We start from the raw sequence: 22312 nt of genomic DNA on the forward strand, positions 1-22312 counted from the left end.
TGAACTGCCTTTTTTTTTTTTTTTAAGATTTTATTTATTTATTTCACAGACAGAGATCACAAGTAGGCAGAGAGGCAGGCAGAGAGAGAGAGGGAAGCAGGCTCCCCACCAAGCAGAGAGCCCAATGCAGGGCTCGATCCCAGGACCCTGGGACCACGACCTGAAGCCAAAGGCTTTAACCCACTGAGCCACCCAGGCGCCCCTGAACTACTCTTTCTAAACATGTCTATACTCATCCCTTCTGCTATGGCTTGAATGTCGGTATCTCCCTGAAACCCCTGTTGCCATGCTAACCTCCAAGGATGATAGGATTAGTCACCAGGGATCAGGGACTGATCCCTGCTTGTCTTCACATTTCGAATTCCGACTCTTCACATCTACACCGTGACTGAAGGAATCTGCCTAGAACTTCAATCAGTCCGTCTCTGACACCTGAAACTCCTTCCTTCGTTTACAGCGTAAAAAGTAAGGGGCTCTCCATGACCTCGGCCCCATTCATAATCTGGGGCAGGGAGGTCATCTCATCTTATGGATTTACTGCCCTTTTCTTAGGATTTGAAAGAAAAGATGTATTTAGAAAGAAATCACCCTCACAGTTTTTGAAGCCTGTTTTTACTTTCTTCGAACCCTTCCGATCGGTCAGCATTCCGTCACCTACTTCATCTACGTCACCTCAGGTCATCCTCACAGCACCTCTAAGAGGAAGGTCTAGTTCTGCGTGCATCTATCTCACAAGGAAGAAAACAGAGACCCAGAGCCAGCTTGCCCGAGTCCATGGAGCCAGTAAGAGGAGAAACCGGTCTTCATCCGGCTCCATCAACTCCTACCTGGGCACGTGTCCTAGAAAACAGAGAGCCAGGCTGGCCCACAGGGCTCAGTGAGCACATCTACGAAGGAGGCAGAATGTGCGGAAGAGGAAAAGGGGAGAGAAGCTCATCAAGCTCCGGCCTAAAGATATGAGTTAAGGAAAACAGAATTTGCGTGCTCACAAACCTTTGATTTTTTTCTCAATATAAAATCTGGTCTGAGAGTCAATCGGCCATCTAAATACATATTTACATAATATGGGAGCAACTGAAAAGCCCAGAAATAGGACTTATACCCATAGCAAGCCATTCAGAGAGCTCTTCATGTAACTCAATTTTAAAGAACGCCGTATGTAAAGATTCACTGTCTATTCATTGGGACGTCAGAAAAAATACATGCATAATGAGGTATAACCGTTTATAGCTGGGAGAGGGCCCAGGCATTAAGCCTTCTCCCGGGGCAAACTGCTGCCTTGCTTCTCCTCCTGTAGTTTCTCCCTTTGCTGGTGAATCAACCCCAGGATCACAGGTATTTGTTATCCCCGTGTGAAAACAAAATAAGGAGCCTCACCCGTCCCTGTCTCCCCAGTGCTATCAGCACTCGGCACTCAGCTTTCTCTAGTCCTACCTGCCATTGGTGGACACCGTGCTGTCTCAGGCACCCTCACTGGCTACCCCTGCAGCCAGTGGCGCTGCGTTCCCACCGGATGTCTCTGCCTGGCCCACCTCCCTCAGGTCTCTCCCCTCCAACTTCTCAGTGGCCTTCCTGCCCTAAGCTATGCCCTGAAGAGTCCAACCCAACTCAACCGACTCAGGGGGCTGACTCTGGCAGACCCCTCCCCCCCCATTGTTTTCTATTCCCTTACGCAATTGACTTTTTTCATCACTCCTTACCTGACATTAAATTACATCTTTTTATGTGTTTCTCTGCGTATTATTTATCCTCCACACCCCTCGCCCCTCTACCCGCACACACTAGAACACAGATCCTATGAAAGCAGGCACTCTCGTCTCCTATTTACCACTTATCTCCAGTGACTAGAAGGGCATCTGGACATAGTAGGTGCTCAGTAAATATCTATCCATTACAGAAATATTATACTCTACCAGACAGAACTGTAGAGAACCCAAACCTCATCTACGGCCATACCACCCTGAACACGCCCGATCTCGTCTGATCTCGGAAGCTAAGCAGGACTGGGCCTGGTTAGTACTTGGATGGGAGAACCCAAACTTCTGGGTTTTGAAAGTTCATTTTTCTACTTCTTCAGACTAGCAGCAGAATCAGCTTTAGGGAACTGGGAAAAGGATGTATCTTTCACCTTTCTGAGGTCACCCGGATTCGTTCCTCACAGCTATAATTCAGACTTTCCTTCTTCTCGTGGAAGTATATCCCCACGCACTGCTCCTCGAAATCATGAAGTCTTTTCAGATCCTCCTCACTCAGGTAGAGTTCTGTGTAAACAAGCAGGGTACATTAAAAACAACAAAGAAACAAACATTATTTGTCTTTTTTAAAATAATTTTTAATAATTTATTTATTTGAGAGAGAGAGAGGGAGAGAGAAAGCAAGCATGAGAGGAGAGGTATCAGCGGGAGAAGCAGACTCCCTGCTGAGAAGGGAGTCCGATGTGCGACTCGATCCCAGGACTCCAGGATCATGACCTGAGCCGAAGGCAGTCGCTTAACCACTGAGCCACCCAGGCGCCCCTTGTCTTTTTTTTTTTTTTTTTAAAGATTTTATTTATTTATTTGACAGACAGAGAGATCACAAGTAGGCAGAGAGGCAGGCAGAGAGAGGAGGAAGCAGGCTCCCCGCTGAGCAGAGAGCCCAACATGGGGCTCGATCCCAGGACCCTGGGATCATGCCCTGAGCTGAAGGCAGAGGCTTTAACCCAACGAGCCACCCAGGTGCTCCCCATTATTTGTCTTTAATAGGAAGCTGATACAGAGTAGGAGTGGCTTTTCTTCTACTGCTGTTGAAAATCAATAAACTATTGCTTGTGTGAGAAAACGCTGGTGCTTTGCCATGCCAAATTCCTAATATTAATGGAGAAGCACTGTGCAGAAACAAATAAAAACACCAACTCGGCTCTTCCCTATTGTCTTATAAACAGGTGTGGGAATCTGAAGATGACTCATGTGCAAGAGATATTTTCTGTCCAATATGCTCATAGATTAGACTGTTTCTACACATTAACAAAACTTCACTACATTTATATGCACATGGGGGAAAGAACCTGATTGTCTTTTTCCCCTGCCAACTGTTTGGTAAATAAACTGTAGGTTAAAATCAAGTTGGTGAAGTCTATTCTGTTAAATTAATCCAGCAAGTGTAAGAAGGTTTCACTTTGTTACACTGAGTTTGTAGATATAGTTGACCCCTGAACAACAGGAGTTGAAATTCACCTATATGTGCTCTTGTTTGTTTGCGGTTTTTTCCCAGTAAATACAGCATACTACTGTATTTTTCTCCCTTACGATTTTATTTATTTATTTTTAAAGATTTTATTTATTTATCAGAGAGAGAGGGGGAGAGAGCGAGCACAGGCAGACAGAATGGCAGGCAGAGGCAGAGGGAGAAGCAGGCTCCCTGCTCAGCAAGGAGCCCGATGTGGGACTCGATCCCAGGACGCTGGGATCATGACCTGAGCCGAAGGCAGCTGATTAACCAACTGAGCCACCCAGGCGTCCCAGTCCCTTATGATTTTAATAACCTTTCTCTTTTCTCTAGTTCACTTTTAAGTCTTAGTATATAACACAAGTAATACCCAAAATATGTGTTAATTGATTGCTTATATTATCAGTAAGGCTTCTGGTCAACAGAAAGCTATTTAGTAGTTAAGTTTGAGGGGAGTCAAAAGTTATATACTAATTTTTGGCTATGCAAGGGGCTGGCACCCCAACCCCACATTGCTTAAGGGCCAACTGTGTAAGTTGCTCTACTGGAAACAGAGGCATTATTGCCGGCCAAAGGCTGAAGGCTGAAGCTATCCACTTTCCTTGACATGATTATAATTAACTCACAAAGAGACACATTTGTTTCATGATATTGTGGAGCTAACACACATCAATGTCAGTCTTCAGTGATCACATTCCATCTACTACTTTGGCCCTCAGTCTGACCTAACAGAAAAATAATATTAGCTCATAAGCAAGTTTCTAATACTTGAAAAATATATAAGTGGCGCTGCAAAAAAGGTTTAAAATGGAGCATTCTTTTCCTTCAGTGGTTTCACTTAAATTAGGGGAAAACCCGTATGTTCCCTCAAACTTGGAAATCCAAACATTTATTTTCCAATAAAATGAGACAAAAATATTAATTTTAAATTGATAAAATGGGGCAAAGAAAAAACAATATTCAGCCATAAAAATCTATCCACAACTCAAGGACATACTTATTTTATGATTTCATGGTGTGGAAGAATCAGATACTGAAAAAATCCAGTAACAACCCCCCATCCCCTGCCCACCAACAAACTCTAAATGCCTGTTTGCATTAAAGAATCTCTAGTGAGGGAGAAACTTTGCAGTTATCTTGATTTGATCCTTCTGTGGATTCCTGAAAGCGAACCACCCAAAGACAGGCGAGGCTAACGTCTGTGGAACATTCCCATGACTCTCCACCAGGTGGCACTGCTGCCCTGTATGCACACGTCAATCTTCACTAAGGCAGTGGAAGAAATTTCACAAAAATTCAAGAGTTTTCCAGGACTCTGAATGAACACTATCCATCAGAAATAGACTTGAGTTATATACAGAATCATCCTATAAGCCCAGATGAAAGAGAAGCTGAAATCTGACCAAATCCCAGCCAATTCCAGGATCTCTCACCAGGTTCACATGCTAACAGCTTGCAGGTGTTCCACAGCCATTCCCCGGGAGGGCTATGAGAAGCCTAAAAATTATAGTGTAATTATAAGCCTTTAAATTAACTTCAGTTAGGTGGTGCCTGTGTGGCTCCATTAGTTAAGCGGCCAACTCTGGATTTCTGCTCAGGTCGCAATCTCAGGGTCACGGGAGAGAAAGCTGTGCATTGGGCTCGGCCCTCAGTGCAGAGCCTGTTTCGGATTCTCCTTCCCTTTGCTTATTACCCCTCCCCCCAATCCCCACTCTAAAATAAATAAATAAATCTTTTTAAAAAATTAAGTCCAGTTGTACTTTGGCTTCCTCATCCGGGCTGAATATTTGCAGGGGAGCTGGGGAGGGCGGGAAAGAAAAGTAAACTCCGAAGTGACTCGAAAAAAGAGAGAAATGCTGCACTGAGACAATTACCAGGAGAAACCAAAGCATATCCACCCTGGCAACCTTGTAATAACACCCGCCCCCTAAGAGCACCATGAAGTGTGTCAACAGCGCACACTTCCTTATCTGAAACTCCTGGAACTCCTGTGTTTTAGAATTAAGAGTTTGCCTGGTCTCATTTCAGAAAGGTAACACAGTGCATATGCCATAAGTGAAGTAAAACCCCTACTTGAGGCTAGGGCAGTACCTAAAAGCCAACACACCGATTTTTTTGCAGCAGAATCAATGAATATTCATGCTACGAGGGATAAAGAGAATAAATGGCTTCACATTAGTCCCATCTGCTTCTTTTGTCCAAATGACTTTCTAACTTAAGAGGAAAAAAGCTTTCTGTTTTCAGGGGTATTTTGGATGTAGGAATTGAGATAAGGTTTATGGATTTACGCATTTCCTCTATACATGGGAATTACCTCGAAATGGGCCTGCTACCATTTGTGAAATTGCTTGAGAGGAACTACAATAGATCTCTGAAACCACAATAAGAAGAAATGTGCTATTATAACAATTAGCGTGAGAGTCATATTTGCAGAGAAGACATGGATAAGCAAAATGAACTAAGAGAATCTCCAAATATGCAGACTAAAGCACTAAGAAGGAGCGGGGGGAAGGGGAGGAAAGGAAGAGGAGGAGGAGGAGGAAGAGAAGGAGAAAAGAAAAATAAGAATCCACATTTCTCCATCTTGAACTGAAAATATGAAACAACCATACGGAGTCATCTCCATTCTCAGCAGATTAGGAAGCAGAGAATCAGGACTCTAATTTCCGAGTGAAGCCAAGTCTGTCTTTCTAATTTCTCTCAGCCCGCAAGACCTCCTGTGACTCCTCTCTGTTTGGATTCCCCCTTCGACAACAGGGAAACAAGTAATGGGTCACTGCGAGTACTCCCTAGGAGTTACTCGGGTGACTTCCCAGGTGATCAGAGAAAACACTGATTTCCCAGGTGACATGGAGCCTTAAACATTCACGCAGAGATCCTGTTCTTATCTCTTCCTTTCTTTCAAAGTACTGGTTCATCTCCGCATAAGGTACCACAACTACACGATGAGATCAATGTATCTGCTTAGACCCGGGGTCTGGGCCGATATGCTATTGTATGGGAAGGCCCAGAGACTTCCATCCCATGCCCTGAACCCAACTTCATACTTTCACCTTGGATCTCCACGCTTTACCCAGGGCCCCATAAATGAAAACGTACTTAATCCAACATCACCCTCTTCTTGGTCGTTTGGAGCTTGGTGATGGCAAAGACGGCGAAGAAGGAGACCAATGTGGCTCAGCAGGATGAAAGGGGGGGGTAACCACGGCTTCTGGTGGTAGGTCATGATGTAGCGATAACGATTGTATTTCCACAGTTTATTGGAGATGGATTTCATATCTACATAGACGTTACTGTAAGTTGCAGGGAAGAGAGGGATAATGTTTTAAAACAGCATCCTAAAATATAACAGATTCTTTCTCTATTTTCCAACTTTTATGATTGGCTCGCTCGACATTCCCAGCACTTAGTCAACAAAAATAATATCCATTGTCTTTGTGATTCTTCCTCTACCCATACAAGATATATTAAGAACCTTCTACAATCAAATAGGCTAATCAGAATAATAAAAAGATAGAAATTACAATCAGAGAGAAAAATGCTAATGTTTTAAATGCAATGAACATAAAACTGCCCTCTGGAACTTATCACTATTCTTGGTTCTCCATCTCTTCTCAAATAAGCAGCTCTTTTCAGTCCATAATTTACCATTCACAGTAAAAACTGCTAACGTTTCTCTGTATCATTAACGAATTAGAAGAGATTCTCCCAATGTCAAATGTGAGAACCGACAGAATAATCCTAGTTAACACACCCAAATGAAAGAATACTAATGAAGAGACAAAGAAGAAAAATCGGTTCATCCTAAAATAATCAATAAGCAGAACTCTGATTTAGAAACTACATAAAAATTATTTACATTAACTTTACAATGAAAATAATCCCTTATGGGTAGGCCACCTGGATTATCCCTTTAATGACATCAATTTTAATATGCAGATAGTATGTTAAATACTGATACCACAGAACTGGCAATGGAAGTTGTGGTGGGTGGTGCATTATTCTAAAACAATGTGCCATCTCCTAATTACTTACCTTTAAGTCTACACCATCATGGGGGTGGGGAGAGGACCCCATGGGATGTCTATCCTAACATTCTGCGGAGGCTAATGTTTAGTCTCTCTAGAGAAAGATGGCAAAGAAGTACTTGAGGAGCAAAGCCAGAACGAGCCAATAAAAATACAGGCAGCCCTACCCTTGGGCCATGATAAAGAGAAGAAAGCAGAACTATCCTGGAGAAAGCCAGCTGAGAATAAGAGCAAGGGAGAAAGTTTCACAGAATCCGTAAAGCAGATGATGGGAAGATAGAAAACTGAGTTTTAATGTTCTCCCAAGTGTGGCCGGAACCACAGAATTAGCATCACCTAAGGACGTGTCAAAAATGCAAATTCTCGGGGCGCCTGGGTGTCTCAGTGGGTTAAGCCGCTGCCTTCGGCTCAGGTCATGATCTCAGGGTCCTGGGATGGAGTCCCGCATCGGGCTCTCTGCTCAGCAGGAAGCCTGCTTCCCTTCCTCTCTCTCTGCCTGCCTCTCCATCTACTTGTGATTTCTCTCTGTCAGGTAAATAAATAAAATCTTAAAAAAAAAAAAAAAAATGCAAATTCTCGGGCCCTAACCCAGAACCACTGAATCAGAAACTCCAGAAGAGACATTAGGCAAGGTCTCCACAAGCCCTAGGGGAGATTCTCCGGTACCATCTAGCTGGAGAACCACCACAGTTAAACGCGGTCATTCCGAGTGAGACTACACCTTGCCCACCAGCAGGTGGCGATCTTCACAGTGTAGGTCAGGGGTTTTGTAATTCTCGCTAAGGAGAATCTGGAATGGGGCCCTGGACAATCAGATCTGGGGTTTCTCAGCTTGTTTGGTCCTCCCTCTTTCCCTCTCTAGAGAGCGACAACTGGTCTGTGAGGATTTCTCAACCTCTCTTTTGACACCTGTCATTTGTGAGAAACAAAAGTCTCACACCCTCTCTGAATGTTATTTGAAATGTCAAAAAAAAAAAAAAAAAAAACCCCAGCCATATTAACTAACACCAGTAAATGTTAGATAGAATGGTGGGGCTAAAAGAGATGACAGCTATTGTATGATCTTGTAACAAAGAGGGAGATAGGTCTTCCTTGTATATTTATAACAATAGTCTTTTTTTTTTTAAGTATTCTGATATATTTTTGCTTTTTTTTTTTTTTTACTTAGATTCCATTGCACTGATTTATCTTTCCCTCTTCAGTGAAATAATTAATGCATAAAATACCTAGCATTGGGGTGCCTGGATGGCTCAGTGGGTTAAGCCTCTGCCTTCGGCTCAGGTGGTAATCTCATGGTCCTGGGATCGAGCCCCGCATCTTGCTCTCTGCTCAGAGGGAGCCTGCTTCCTCCTCTCTCTCTGCCTGCCTCTCTGCCTACTTGTGATCTCTGTCTGTCAAATAAATTAATAAAATCTTTAAAACACCCAGCATCGTGCCTGGCATCAATAAAGCATTCAAAAAAATACTCATTTCTTCCCATCTCTTCACCTGATTTCTTTCGTCCATTAAACACTCTTTTTGGTACTTGGGGAAAATTCATCAGCAAAAAAAGACAATAAAATATCTTGCCCTTGTAGGATTATATTACAATAGAGGAGACAAATAAACAGCAAAAAAAGTATAAATAATAAAATATATTTGTATTTATAAGTGGGTATAAAGGAGAGTAAGGGGGACCCGGCATGCCACAGAGGTGGCTGAAGGAGAGGGGGCTGCACTTTCAAATGTCATCCTTAGACTAGGCCTAATGACAAAGGAAACGGCTGAGCCATGTCTTGAAAGGGGCTGAGAAAATGGGCCGCAGGGACGCCTGAAGGAACAGCACCGCAGGCCGAGGGAACAGCAGCTGCCAACACACCTGTGCTGGTTGAAAACCTCCAAGGGGCCGTTGTGATTGGAGAGCAGAGGGGCAGGGGAAGAGTCGTGTGAGGCGTGACTGGAAAAGTCGCAGGGAAGCCAGGTCACCGGGGCTCTCTAGGTCTTAGGATCTCTTCAGGAGCTTTGAAATGGGAAACCACTGAGAGTTTGGAGCAGAGTAGTGACATCATCTGACATACGTTTTTAAAGAGTCACCAGGGGCTACTGTGTTGAGAAGAGACTATAGGCCCAAGACAGAAGCAGAGAAATAAGTAGGAGGCTCTCTAGTGGCAGTGGGGTGGCAAGGGGTGGTTGAGTTCATGATCTGTTTGAAGGCAGAGTCAACAGGCAGTCCTGACAGAGCAGAGGTAGAGAGGTAAGTGTTGAGAATGACTCCAAGGCTTCTGATGCCAGAAACTGGAGAAATGGAGACTTGACAAAAACTTGTGGGTCTTCTCCATAGATCTGGGACAGATGAGGAGTAGAGGAAGTCTATTCTGGGAAAGGGAGGAGATCGGGAGTTTGAACATTTAGAATTTTAGAATTCTATTATACGAGCAACTGGTGCTCCAAGGGGGCAGTTGGATCTGTGATTGGAGTGTGAGGAAGAGATCTGGGCTGGAGACAGACATTGGCCTTTGTCGGCAATACAGGAAACTGACCAAGATCACCAAACAACATGTAAATAAGAAATGCGCACGATCTGGGCCCAGGGCCTGTTCCAATGTTATAAGACTGAGGAGAAGGAGATGACCCAGAAAAGCAGACCGAGAAGAAATGAAAGTGACGTAGAAGAAGAGACACTGGAGCCAAGTAAAGAAAAGACATCAAGAAGCCCTCAGCCAGTTTTTAATCTTAGCAACTGTTATTCTTCCATGATTCCAACTTATTCCTTTACTACAATGTGTGATCTCCTTTCATTCTGCTTTTATTGCTTTCTGTCCATTTACTGTTTTTTTCCTTTTTCCTCCTGCCCTGCTCTCTTCCTACCCATAGTTTCATGCCCACGTGTTAAAACTACAGTGAGAAAGGAAAAAAAATGGAACACACAAAAACCAAAGGCTACATACTCCAAATATGAGCATCTACTCAAAATAGATATTGATTTAAATGAAATCATCTTGATGTAATTTTGAGTTTGATTTAAATAAAATAAGCACATTCAATTAAAATAACCTACTTGAAAAAAGCAATCAGCAGGTTCACCATGATGATGTATTGCACGAAGAGGTAGACAGCTTGGAGGAACGGAGTAAGAAAAGAACCAGGAGGGCAAGACGGTTGGCTTGCACAAACTACAAATAAAGAATTTAAAAGAACGAGAGATACGGTGAATCACAGTCCTATGGCTCCACAGAAATACTTAGCACATTAACTTAGCAGAATACCACCAATTTTTGACATCTGCATGAGGCAGATGAATGTTTTCCAGGTTTTTTTTGCTTTTGTAGTCTACCTACAAAGGTTTGATTTCGGCATGAGGGGAAAACCCCCTACCTACCATCTATATCTGAAGCATAGACTTCTCCGTAAATCATCCAGTATGGCTCAAACACAATGTCTCGAGCAAGGCTCCAAGACGGAAGCTGCTTTGGTGAAAGGATGGCCTTGCGTGCCACTCCGAAGCTCAGCAGGATGATGGCCATCAGGATCACAATGTAGAACATGTTTGCGGTCTGCAAAAGAGCAAGGCACGACCCGAATTTTACCGCAGACTTGAAATTTAAAACAAACACTAGCAGCATTCATAATTATGCCTCCCCAATAAGAAGACTGTCTAGTCACTGAGCACAGTGTCCCAGGCCATGAAGAGCTGGGCTTCCTCTGGCTAAATCATCTCCTTCTCTCTGCGCGTATGTTCCATGTCCATGGGGTCTACAGGAAAAAATTAACTGTGCTGAGGGTAAAGAATCTGTGCTTAAACAAAAAATAGGGAGTATTCAAATTAGTCAAATGAGTCCTGATCCTGACGACTGTCTTCAGGAGTTGGTGATAGTCTGAGAAATTGATCAGGTCGGGTTCATTTCACTTACAAATGTACATCAACTCGACCCATTTGTTCACTGTAGCAGAGACAATTGTGCCATGGGGATTCCGTGAGCTCCTCCACAATTCTTAGCCTGCCTTCCACGAAGCTGGGACCACATGACTTACCTAGCCGATGGCCTGTGGAGTGACAGGAAGTTATTTTACTTCCTGTCCAGAAAAGTTCAAAGCTGTTAGACTTTCTCCATCCCTCTCATTCCCCACCATAGGAGACCCGGAAGCCACATGCAGATGTGGCTCCATCCCAAGATGGAAGATTCTGGATCCCTGAGCTATAGGGTAGAGGTCAGCCCCCATGAACACTCAATAAACTTTGCATTAGGGAGAAATAAACTTGTGCTAAGTCACTAAGATGTATTAGTTAGCTCAGTATAGCCCATCTGATAAATGCCAGGGTCACCAAGACCAGAGAAGACACTGCTGTCTGAAAACGTAAAGAAAAAGTCTGTCTTTGGAGTCCTGGAGGCGCTCCCTTTTCTGTTCTCCTTTGTTTTCGTACCAACCTTCTTTCTCCAGAACCTGCCCCTTCCCTGCAGTGAGTATTCCAGGAAGAAGAGCCAAAGATGATCTGGAAGTACTGTGCTTCCCAGAGGGTGGGTCTCAGGCCCTGTACGGAGCCCGCTGGAGAAGGCGAACCCCAGCCGCACAGAGCCGGGCAGCCCCGATTTGAATCCTGACTCCCCTACTAATGCCCTGGGGAGATTTGCTTCCTCTCCATTTCCTTATATGCAAAATGTGGATAATAATAGTACCTATCTCATAAAGTCATTTTGAAGATTAAATGAGTTAATAGGTACAAAGTACTTAGAACAAGGTGCGGCCCATAATATGGACTATTTAAGAGTCTGCCAGAGGTGAGCAGATAAAGAGAGAAATTGCTATTTTAGCAGAAAATATTACTGGTGATAGCCTCACGCAAATCTCACCCTCGAGAATTACTGTGCTTAGAGACAAATTTGATTCAACCATATTATCTGGCCCCTCCCCAAAAAGCTAATAAGCAGAGTATCCAAATCAACCAACCAATATACTCTCCAAGGACATTTGTTAAATAGGAGTTTGTGGCTATAAAGAAAGTAGAGACAAAATGAGCTGGATGTCTGTGCTTCCATGAATAATTCTAAAAGTTAAACTGTTGGATGTGAACCATGAAAGAACCACTATAAAGGACTCCAGAATATACAAGCAGATCGTACTCACCATTTTTGCAATCATGGTCACATACGGACCTACATGTTGATTCACAGCAAAGAAGTCCAGGAGCCGTGAGAACCAGAATATGATGTCTATGCAGTAGATGAGTCTTCCAGCTGTGTGCAAAGGAGGGTCGCCCCACCGAAGGCTGAAACCAACTGAAAATAGGCCAATAGCCACAGTTTCTATTATGTTCCAGTACTCACCAATCCATACCTTCACCTTTTGAGTAAACTTCCCAGGTTCTGAAATACAGACCTAAAGAAGATAGAAAGGGGGAAATTTAAAGAATGGGGCATAACCCAAGAGACTCACAATAATGTTCTTTGGTTCATCAACTGCTCCCTTAAAGAGTAATTTGAATCCCACCAAACCTTAGATCACTTAGATATTTTACACTTGACCTTAGCCAAAGGCCGAGACACGATCACACGATCACTTAGATATTTTAAAGACTTCAGTGATCCTTGGGTAATGAATTATTAAAACAATTCTGTAAGTGTGTTTTAATGTCATTGCTAGTGTGAACCAGCTATTTGAGAAACAAACCAGAAGTCAAAAAAAAAAAAAAATAATAATAATAATAAAGTTTTTCCTAGCTTTCATTAATCCTAAGCTAAGGGACCAGAAAAACATTTTAAAACTCAATTATTACAGCAGAGCTATATACCTACAATTCTATCATTGTGAGGGATAGTCAAGTGCAGAGGAGACTGGTTTGAAATGAAGAAATGTTGCAATTTGGTCCTGCTCCTGCTGCTTAGTGAGTTGCTGAGAAATTATTAAGAAGGTCATAGTAGAAGTCACTACTAAGGAATTACCCCTGCAACAGAGTATCAAATTCAAATGTAAAATAATTCACTTTCTTCCCCTGGAGCATTAAAAAATGGTGGAATTCAGGTAATTGTTTTCTATTTCTGAATTGTTTTCTATAGACTCCACAATAGTAACTAGCAGGCGATTTAGGTATAATTACCAAGAATCCATTTACTTGGTGTATAATGTTGGTCCTATCAGCTCCAGGACAAAATAAGTGTCTAAGTGCATAGACACAGAGATACATACACACCGAGATACACAGACATCGATACGGAAAACAAAGTCCTAACTGTCCTGTACGTAACTGATTGCAGGTACAATGGCATGGATGCTAAGTTATTTTTTTTTTAAGTGACTCATTTGCAAAACTAAAAATGAACATTTTGTTTTGTTTTTTTTGGACTCCTTGTCTCAGGGATTTGCAGCTTCAATTTTCAAAGGTGTTAGTAAAATAATTCAAAAGCTATAAATGAAGTCTTTACCTATTGCACAGCCCGGCCATTTCCATGCCTTGTGTTAAATGGAGCTGACAAAGGGCAAGCGATGGTAGGCTACAAAAATCAATCTCATTAAAAAAAAAAAAAAAAAAACTTCTGGGAAGTCAAATAGTTAACGGGTCTAACAATAATTAGATAGCGTCCCTCTAAGACTGATAAACACATAAGGACATCTTTAAAAATAACTGCTTTAGAGGAACAGCAACCAGCCAAGTATATGGCAAAGAGTAAGGGTTGAGCTCCAAGATGTTCCCCTGAATACCCTTCCTGTAGCAAGCAAATTAGGATTAGCATTGCCTGTCTCACCCCTACTCTTGACCCATCTGCCCGTTTTCATTATGAGCCCCAAACACCTCATTGCAGAGGTGAAGACAAAGGTAGAAGGCGTGACTCACCTCCCTGACTTTCTCAATGGCATTGGTGAAGATATAAATGATAACGAGCCACTCTTGCACGGTGGGCTGGGGCTGCATTTCCACCAACACAGTGTAAGTGAACAGCATGAGGAACGCCAAATATGCCATCTAGGAGGGGGACACACATTCCCTGGATGTGAGTGAGAGTCGTAATGGAGAAGGCCAAGCAGAGACAAACAGCCAGTCAGAAACACACCGGAACATCAACGTCATAACATGGCAATGTAACTGGGACTGTCCCCCAATCGATAAGCTGGTTTCAAGGAAGGCAGAACAATCTCTAGTTTCTGTCCCAGAATTCAAAGGAAGGAATGAAGGTCACTGTTCCCAAATGCATGGAAGGGGACACTGTCTCTTCTTGTAAGCTCCTGACTCAAATTTCCAGAATCCTGCACATGACAGCATGCCAAGAAGCCAGGAAAGAACCACACACTTCCCCTCCATCTAAGCATAGAAAACATGTATCCCAAACACACCAATGAGCAGTAGCCGTAGGTGTCTATTTTCAAATGTCATAAATTGTGACATTTACTTTTGTTGGAGGTTGGTTTTTAAAAAAAATTTTTTTTCCATTTATTTCAAAGAGAGAGAGAGCATGAGACAGTACAAGAGGGAGGAGGAGCAGAGGGACAAACAAACACCCCACCAAGCAGGGAGCCCAACTCGGGGCTCGATCCCAGGAGTCATGACCTGAGCTGAAGACAGACAACGAGCAAACTGAGCCACCCAGATGCCCCTTCTGGGAGCTTCATTTTATGTGATTAAAACATACTGGTCAGTGGGAAAGTACTGTCCAACTGTGAGTCCTTGTAATTAAAGACTGTTGGCATTTGTATCTTCAGCACTCAGCACTTGGCCTAACACATGGTAGACATTGCAGAAATGCATGTTTAATTACTAACTGTTCATATTAAAACTAGATCTCCAAGATCTCCAAAGAATTAAGGCACAGTAAGCACACACATATATATACATTGTGATGAAAAGCTTTGCAATCTTATCTAAAGTCTTATTTTCTTAAAATATATTCCCAGAAGTAGAATCGCTGGGCAAACACATTTAAAACCACGACACATATTACTCAACTGTCCACCAAAAAGGCTTTACCAATTTCCACAAAAACCAGAAATGCATGAGACAGGGCAGTTTTTTATTTTTATTTTTTTTTTTTAGATTCATTTATTTTTTTGACAGAGATCACAAGTAGGAAGAAAGGCAGGCAGAGAGGGAGGGGAAAGCAGGCTCCCTGCTGAACAGAGAGCCTGATGTGCGGCTCGATCCCAGGACCCTGAGATCATGACCTGAGCCCAAGGCAGAGGCTTTAACCCACTGAGCCATCCAGGCACCCTGACAGGGTCTTTAAATAGCCTCAGATGCATCATAGTGCCAGATCAATAGAGAGAATGTGTGTGTGTGCTGGGAAGCCATAGATCCAACAGGTGGTGCCTGAGGCAGGCATGAAGCATGATGGGTATCGCTGCCTCTGAGATAAAGAACCTGCTAGAAAAGCATAGAAGAAAGTTAAGGTAAATTCTATTAATTCTTTATTTCTCTAGACTTATGCCTCAAAGTCTAAGCATGTTTGATGACTGCTTAGACACATAATTAAATAAATTTGTTCTTTCTTTCTTTCTTTTTAATTTTTCTCTTTGGCTTCACAGTGGCCAGATACTAAACCACCACAAATACTGGTAATATTGTTCCCGACACTTGATTTCTTTCCATCTTAAGATCCAAACAAGTTTACATTTTTTGCTTCTTCACCAGCACATATATATAACAAGACACTGCTTCAGTAAAGCACACACATCGTAACACAGCAATGTGATAGCCAAGACAAAAACGCCCATGCTCCCTTCCATTATGGTGGGCAGACCTGGCTGGCTAATTGGTTCCCTTTGTTAACTCTTTGTTATTGTTATTCTATTTTCTGAGCTTTACTCCTGTCTCTTAGAGTTCATCAGCTGGGGGTGCTCAGTGGCTCAGTCAGTTAAGCATCTGGCTCTTGGATCCGGCACAGGTCCTGTGCAGATCCTAATCTCAGGGTCGTGAGATCAAGCCCTGTATCAGGCTCCCCACTCAGGAGTCTATTTGGACATTCTCTGCCTCTGCCCTTTACCCGGCTTGTGTATTCTTCTTTTCTCTCTGTCAAATAAATAAATAGTTCTTTAAAAAAAAAAAATTTTTTTTTTTTTTAAATAAGACTTCATCAGCTGGAAATCTCTACAGACATAAATACTTGAATACTCTTTTCCCAATGATGTGACTACAGTTAAAAATCTCTTGAAGCTACTATCAGAGCCTTTGGAATATTTTGTTGCATATTTGCAAAAATGATGAAACTTCCATCGTTTGAAGGAATATTTGATTTTTGAAAACAGAGCTATGTACATATTTACTTAGTATATGCAACAAATGTTTGAATGGGCGAGTAAATATTCTGAAATACAACACATTTAGAGAAATGTCCTTCTATAATCATACTTCAAATGTTTTAGAAATACGATCTTGGCCATGAGAAATTTAAAGTATATATAAGCATTAGAAAAATGCTCTTAAATAAATGTGAAAATCACTTATCACATTTAAAGTGCTATTAATGATCTCTCTATATTACTATAATCAATATTAGATATAGTATTTGTTCATAAATTTAACTTCTACAATTTTAATGTCCTCCAAAAGGTGAGGGGGATAGTGTCAGAGGATAAAATAAAATAAAATTTTATTGTTCTCTCTCTATATATATATTTTATATATATTTATATATATTTATAGTCCTATATATTTATATATTTATAGTCCTATGTTATTGAAGACAAAAAGCAAACACTTTGCATTTTTCCTGTCTATATTACACATTGTTTCTAACAAACAGAAAAATCAATTCAACTGCTGATTTCTTTGCCCAAGATGAGAAAAGAATCCACCCCACCATTAATTCTACAACCACTTTCACCACTTTTTCCCTCAGTCTCAGCAGAGCTAATGGGAAGCACTCAGGAAAGAAGAAAACGCTTGTTCCTTCATTCCCATAGTGGGAGAGATCGGCTCTAACCTTTCCTCACCTCCCTCCAATCTTCTTTGCTAACCCCTTTTTCATTTTGGGTTTTTTGTTTTTCCCTCACTGAATTTCTACATTTTCTCGCAAGTTGACAAAACCAAGCATATCATTGCCAAAATCATCATTGACTACTGGCCAGCATGAAGACTATATTTAATTGCTGCACTGAGACCAACCGTATAAAACCAGAACTTGACAATTGGAGCACTGTAGAACTCATAGATTTTCCTGGTCCATGGAAGGCTTTGGGGATCGCTCTTTAAATCATAGTGCTGATTTTCATCTGGTTTCTCATCGGGGCCTCTTTCCAAATCATAGTCTTTCTGCAAAATAAATAAAGATTTATTGTTAGAGCCTTAAGTAAAATACTAACATTTGCAAGTATCCAAAATATATAATCTATATGAAGATAATAAATATATTAGGAATTAACTGGGCACCCACCTGCCAAATTAGAATCTTAGTCTTGGAAGAAAGAAAACTGTGTATTGTATAAACCTCTGACTTTGGGGTAAGGAGCACAGGCTTCTCTGAAATGCGAGCTAAGTCTCCAACTGCAAAACCTAGTCCAACTAAGGATAGTTGCAAGGATTTAAAAATGGTCCCCATTCCTGTTCTGCTTAGTCTCCTTTATTGGTATTTTAGAAACTAAAAATATCATAAAACCCCCATGAAATCATTAACAGATAATTATTTCCGTAATAGAGGAGGTCAAAATGGACATCCATCAGATACAGTTTCCAATTCCCAGGAAAGTTGGGCACAGCATTACTTTCAGAATTCTAGCTTTGATAGCAGAGGTGCTTTGCCTGAAGTTCATGGACTCTTGGAGCTTCCGGAGTTCCTTGAACCTCCTGAGACTATAAGCAAGTATTTGTGTTGTACACACATTCTGCTAGGAGTGTGTGTGTCAGTCCAAAGAGGTTAACCCTTGTCTGTGATGAGCAGTAAGCATCTCGGAGGCAGACAAGTGGCTGTGTAGTGCCCCATGGGTGTGCACAGAGAAGAGCCTTTTATAAAGCCGGGGGGGGGGGGCGAGAACTGAAAAGAAAAAAAAATCACCTGTAGCCCGGTTGCTTTTGGGAAGAGGGAATTTAGGGACGGTAAAAGAGAAGCCAAAGAGATGTCACCCTACTTTATGGAGCTCTGTATGGTTCTAATTTTTAAACAGGAAATGCACTACTTGGGTGATTTGAAAAAATACTAAATGAAAACACAGCAATGTTTTCTGCTGCTTCTTAGATGAATCCATTTCTTTGACCTATCCACAAAAGATGTCCGTCTAGTGTCACACCGGCAAGACTGGTATGATTTTACCTGCCAAGAAACCAATCAATGTTGCTTGAATTGTCCATAACCCATTTGGGGGGTCTCAGGCATTGGGATGGCCTGACAGACTGCTGTCATTCACTTCGTTTTGGGCAGTGAAATTGGCACTGTGACTCAAATTGTAGGAACTGACCTGGTTCTTAACAGGTCTGAACCTGTCTAGACTTAAAATAGCTTACAGCCAATGAGAAAAGTCATTTACTGTGATTTTAATGACATCAGTACCACTTCAAAAAGACCCCAGAAAGCGATTTCAGTAATGACTATGTAATTAAATAACTCTCTCTCTTTTTTTTTCCCCCTAGGAGTTTCTCATTAGGTATTATTTACCCTTGACGGTTTGGTATGGATTATAAAGTCCTAACTGAGCTTCTCTCTCAGCTGAACTCCCAAGACACCAGCTACCATGACGAAGACCATGTAAGAATGTAAATTCAGATTCAGAACATCCTCCTCCTCGCCTCACCTTAGAAGAAGGTAAACAAGAATATTTCACGGACCTAGCTTTTATTCTACTCAAATCTCAACATAATCAATCAAACTCTCTTTGTCTCTCCCTTCCGTCCTCTCCGCCTTCCTGTCCCCGTCCTTCCCACCTCCCCATCCTCTCCGTCTCCTCTTGCTCGGACCGGACTCTGATCAGCAGGCACGCAGAATACAACCACAGCTGCCACAATCAACTCTACCGCAACTCATGCCTATTTTCCATCGCGGTCACTGTCCTCATTTCCACTTAATGACATTCTGATAAAATAGCTTATTGTTCCACTTTAGAAACTATTTTTGCACTGTGGTTGATCAACATGTCTAAGACTAATTTTGTCTTTCTCCTTCCAAAGCTGCTTCTTTTCCAATCACCCCCATAGCCCTTCAAGATGGCCTTGTTTTAACCATCAGCCTCTCCATCGTATTTGCGATCTCCATTCTACCCATGCCCCGCGTTCAAACGTTACCTGATTCTTCACTTAAAAGCTCTCTTTTCCTCTCTATGCCCATTGCTACTAACTCTGGTCAAAGCCCTTAATCCTTCTCATTTGGACAGTTTTGTCAGCTGACGCTCTCCCTGCTTTCAGCCTATCTTCCTGCTACGTCATCCTATTCACTGGAGGCAGAATAATTCTCCTAATGGTCAGATCATCCTGCTACTCTGGTCATGGGTGTCCCTGGATCTCCATTACCTACAGAAAAAACACCACATTCCTTCATAGCATATACAGGAGTCTCCATGATCTAGCCTCCATCTACCTTCCCAGCCATACCTGCAAATAGTCCCTCCTTGTCCCATATCCACTACAACCTAGACTCAAGTCAAACCATAGAACTTACAGTGCTTGACACATGCCTTGCATTTCCTACCTCTGTACCCCTACTTACTGTCCGTCTCCCCAAGGAAATGCTATTTCCACACATTGTCAAGCCCCAGCTTATCTACCACCTCGTGCACGAAGCTGCCACCAGCCTGTAATCCTCGCTCACCCCAAGTGAGAAGAACCTTCTTCTTCTTCTTCTCCTAGTTAAGCCATTCTGCCATCTTGCTATAAGAAAGCTCAAGTCATCAAAAGTCACGTTTTTAAAGGGCTAGCAGCTAGAGAGATTGAAAGTTCACACGGCAAAGTTCTTTTGCCTGTAGAGGCTTCAGCAAGGACTTTTATAAAACTTCATGAGGCAGATGCAGAAGTTGACTCTATCCAGCTTCAGGACAATGGCCTTCCTTCTCCATTACCACCCACGATGACCACAGGGCCAAAGCACCGAGATCCACTCAAAGAACATCTCCATCTCACCTGTCTTCATTTTGCTTCCAAAATCTGTAACACAAATTGTGTTCCTCAACTAATCACGTGTATCATCTTTAAAGATTTTATTTATTTATTTGACAGATAGAGATCACAAGTAGGCAGAGAGGCAGGCAGAGAGAGAGAGAGGAAGGGAAACATGCTCCTCACTGAGCAGAGAGCCGGATGTGGGGCTCGATCCCAGGACCCTGGGATCATGACCTGAGCTGAAGGCAGAGGCTTTAACCCACTGAGCCACCCAGGTGCCCCACGTGTATCATCTTTAACCAGGAATGTGAAATCTTCCACATTCCATCTAATGTTGATGGCAACCACACTCTCTCTGCTTAGCAATGTTCCAAACAGAGCAGGTAATCAAAAACTACTGCTCTGATTAAATTCAAAGGCAAAAGAACATTGTTGTTGTGATTATAATTCATAACAGAGCAGGTCTGGGGCACTTTTCAATAAAAGTTTTAAATTGAATAATGCTGAGGTATCAAGGATATCCTCTCTGATTATCTCGGATTATATCTGGTTACCTCTGTGGTGGCAAGGGTCACGTCTGTCTTAGTTACTGCAGTGTTCCAGAACATTGAATCTTGTCTGGCACATGAGCAGTGGCCATTAAATGAATTAATAAATCAATATGGCCATGTCCCAGCCATCCAGATGGGCAACGTGATACAAAGGACCACTACACTACAGCCAAAGTTTAATTTTTCAGGAACCTGTGAGAACTTACTACATTTTTTAATGTTAAAAGCATGTTCATTGCCATTTAAGGAAGGACTTTCTTCTCTACAAGTTTCCCTTTAACAACTACTTAGGGGAATGTTCCAGCCATCTACAAGGACTTAAGTGTTCATGAGAGTTTATCTTTCCGTGAACCTTATAGGTGCCAAAAGTGAAGTAACATCCACTTGCAAACCACGATTTGCTACCAACTGCCAACATATTTACATATTTGTTTATAGATAGACAGGTAGGCAGATAAGCAACTCTCTCCATTTTTCATTTCAACAAACTAACTAAACATGAACACATAAATAAGCAAAATTAAACAAAATATCTCACATATAAAGATTTCATTTTATTTCTAAAGATGTTAAGTCAACACTACATTTCTTATCCTTCCTTAAAGAAATTTTGAAGTGGTCTAAGCTTATTAACCAGATCATTAAGCCAGAACAATCACAATTGTAACAACTTGACTGCCCAGCTTTGTAAGATAATTGCTCACACATTCCACAGAGGTTAAAATGTACCTGTCATCTCTTGTATTCTGAGAACCCCAAATAGAACCCTCGGGCTTAGTGAAGTGAGGATGGAAGGAAGCGGGGGAGGGTAAAGGAGAGGAATCCCCAGGCAGGCAAAAAGGTCAAAATATTTAACAGCTGATCTGGTAGAGGCATTAACCAATCAGAATGGATCCTCACCCCATCACAACAGATGGCAGCCAGACAAACTAATGATTACTTATAATTACTTAGTTTTCATTTAATACCTACTGAGTGCATTTTTTAAAGCTTTAATTTATTTGACAGAGAGAGAGAGAGATCACAAGTAGGCAGAGCAGCAGGCAGAGAGAGAGAGTGGGGGAAGCAGGTTCCCTGCTGAGTAGAGAGCCCAAGGCGGGGGCTCGATCCCAGGACCCTGAGATCATGACCTGAGCCGAAGGCAGAGGCTTAACCCACTGAGCCATCCAGGTGCCCCAATACTTACTGAGTGCAATTTTATTTTATTTATTTATTTTTTTTAAGATTTTATTTATTTATCAGAGAGAGGGCGAGAGAGTGAGCACAGGCAGACAGAATGGCAGGCAGAGGCAGAGAGAGAAGCAGGCTCCCTGCCGAGCAAGGAGCCTGATTCGGACTCGATCCCAGGATGCTGGGATCATGACCTGAGCCAAAGGCAGCTGCTTAACCAACTGAGCCACCCAGGCGTCCCCTGAGTGCAATTTTAAATATTGTAACAAATACTTCACAAGTGCAAAGCATATCCAACAATATGCTAGAGAAAGATGCCTCATTCAAGCATCAAATGCCACAAAAGACAGTCACTGTCCCTACACTAGTAA

General features: G+C 42.1%; 1 protein-coding gene across 1 annotated transcript in view; it reads right to left on the bottom strand.

Moving 5' to 3' along the window:
• Positions 1-22312, bottom strand: part of TRPM6 (transient receptor potential cation channel subfamily M member 6) — a 146452-nt gene that overhangs the window by 46388 nt on the left and 77752 nt on the right. Inside the window, 7 exon segments of the mRNA XM_082696485.1 lie at positions 2129-2261; positions 6307-6500; positions 10273-10387; positions 10594-10768; positions 12339-12590; positions 14044-14172; positions 17305-17451. Coding sequence (XP_082552611.1) covers positions 2129-2261; positions 6307-6500; positions 10273-10387; positions 10594-10768; positions 12339-12590; positions 14044-14172; positions 17305-17451 — 1145 coding nt within the window.

This window comes from Mustela nivalis, assembly GCF_964662115.1.
Source record: "Mustela nivalis genome assembly, chromosome: 13".
Lineage (NCBI taxonomy): Eukaryota > Metazoa > Chordata > Mammalia > Carnivora > Mustelidae > Mustela > Mustela nivalis.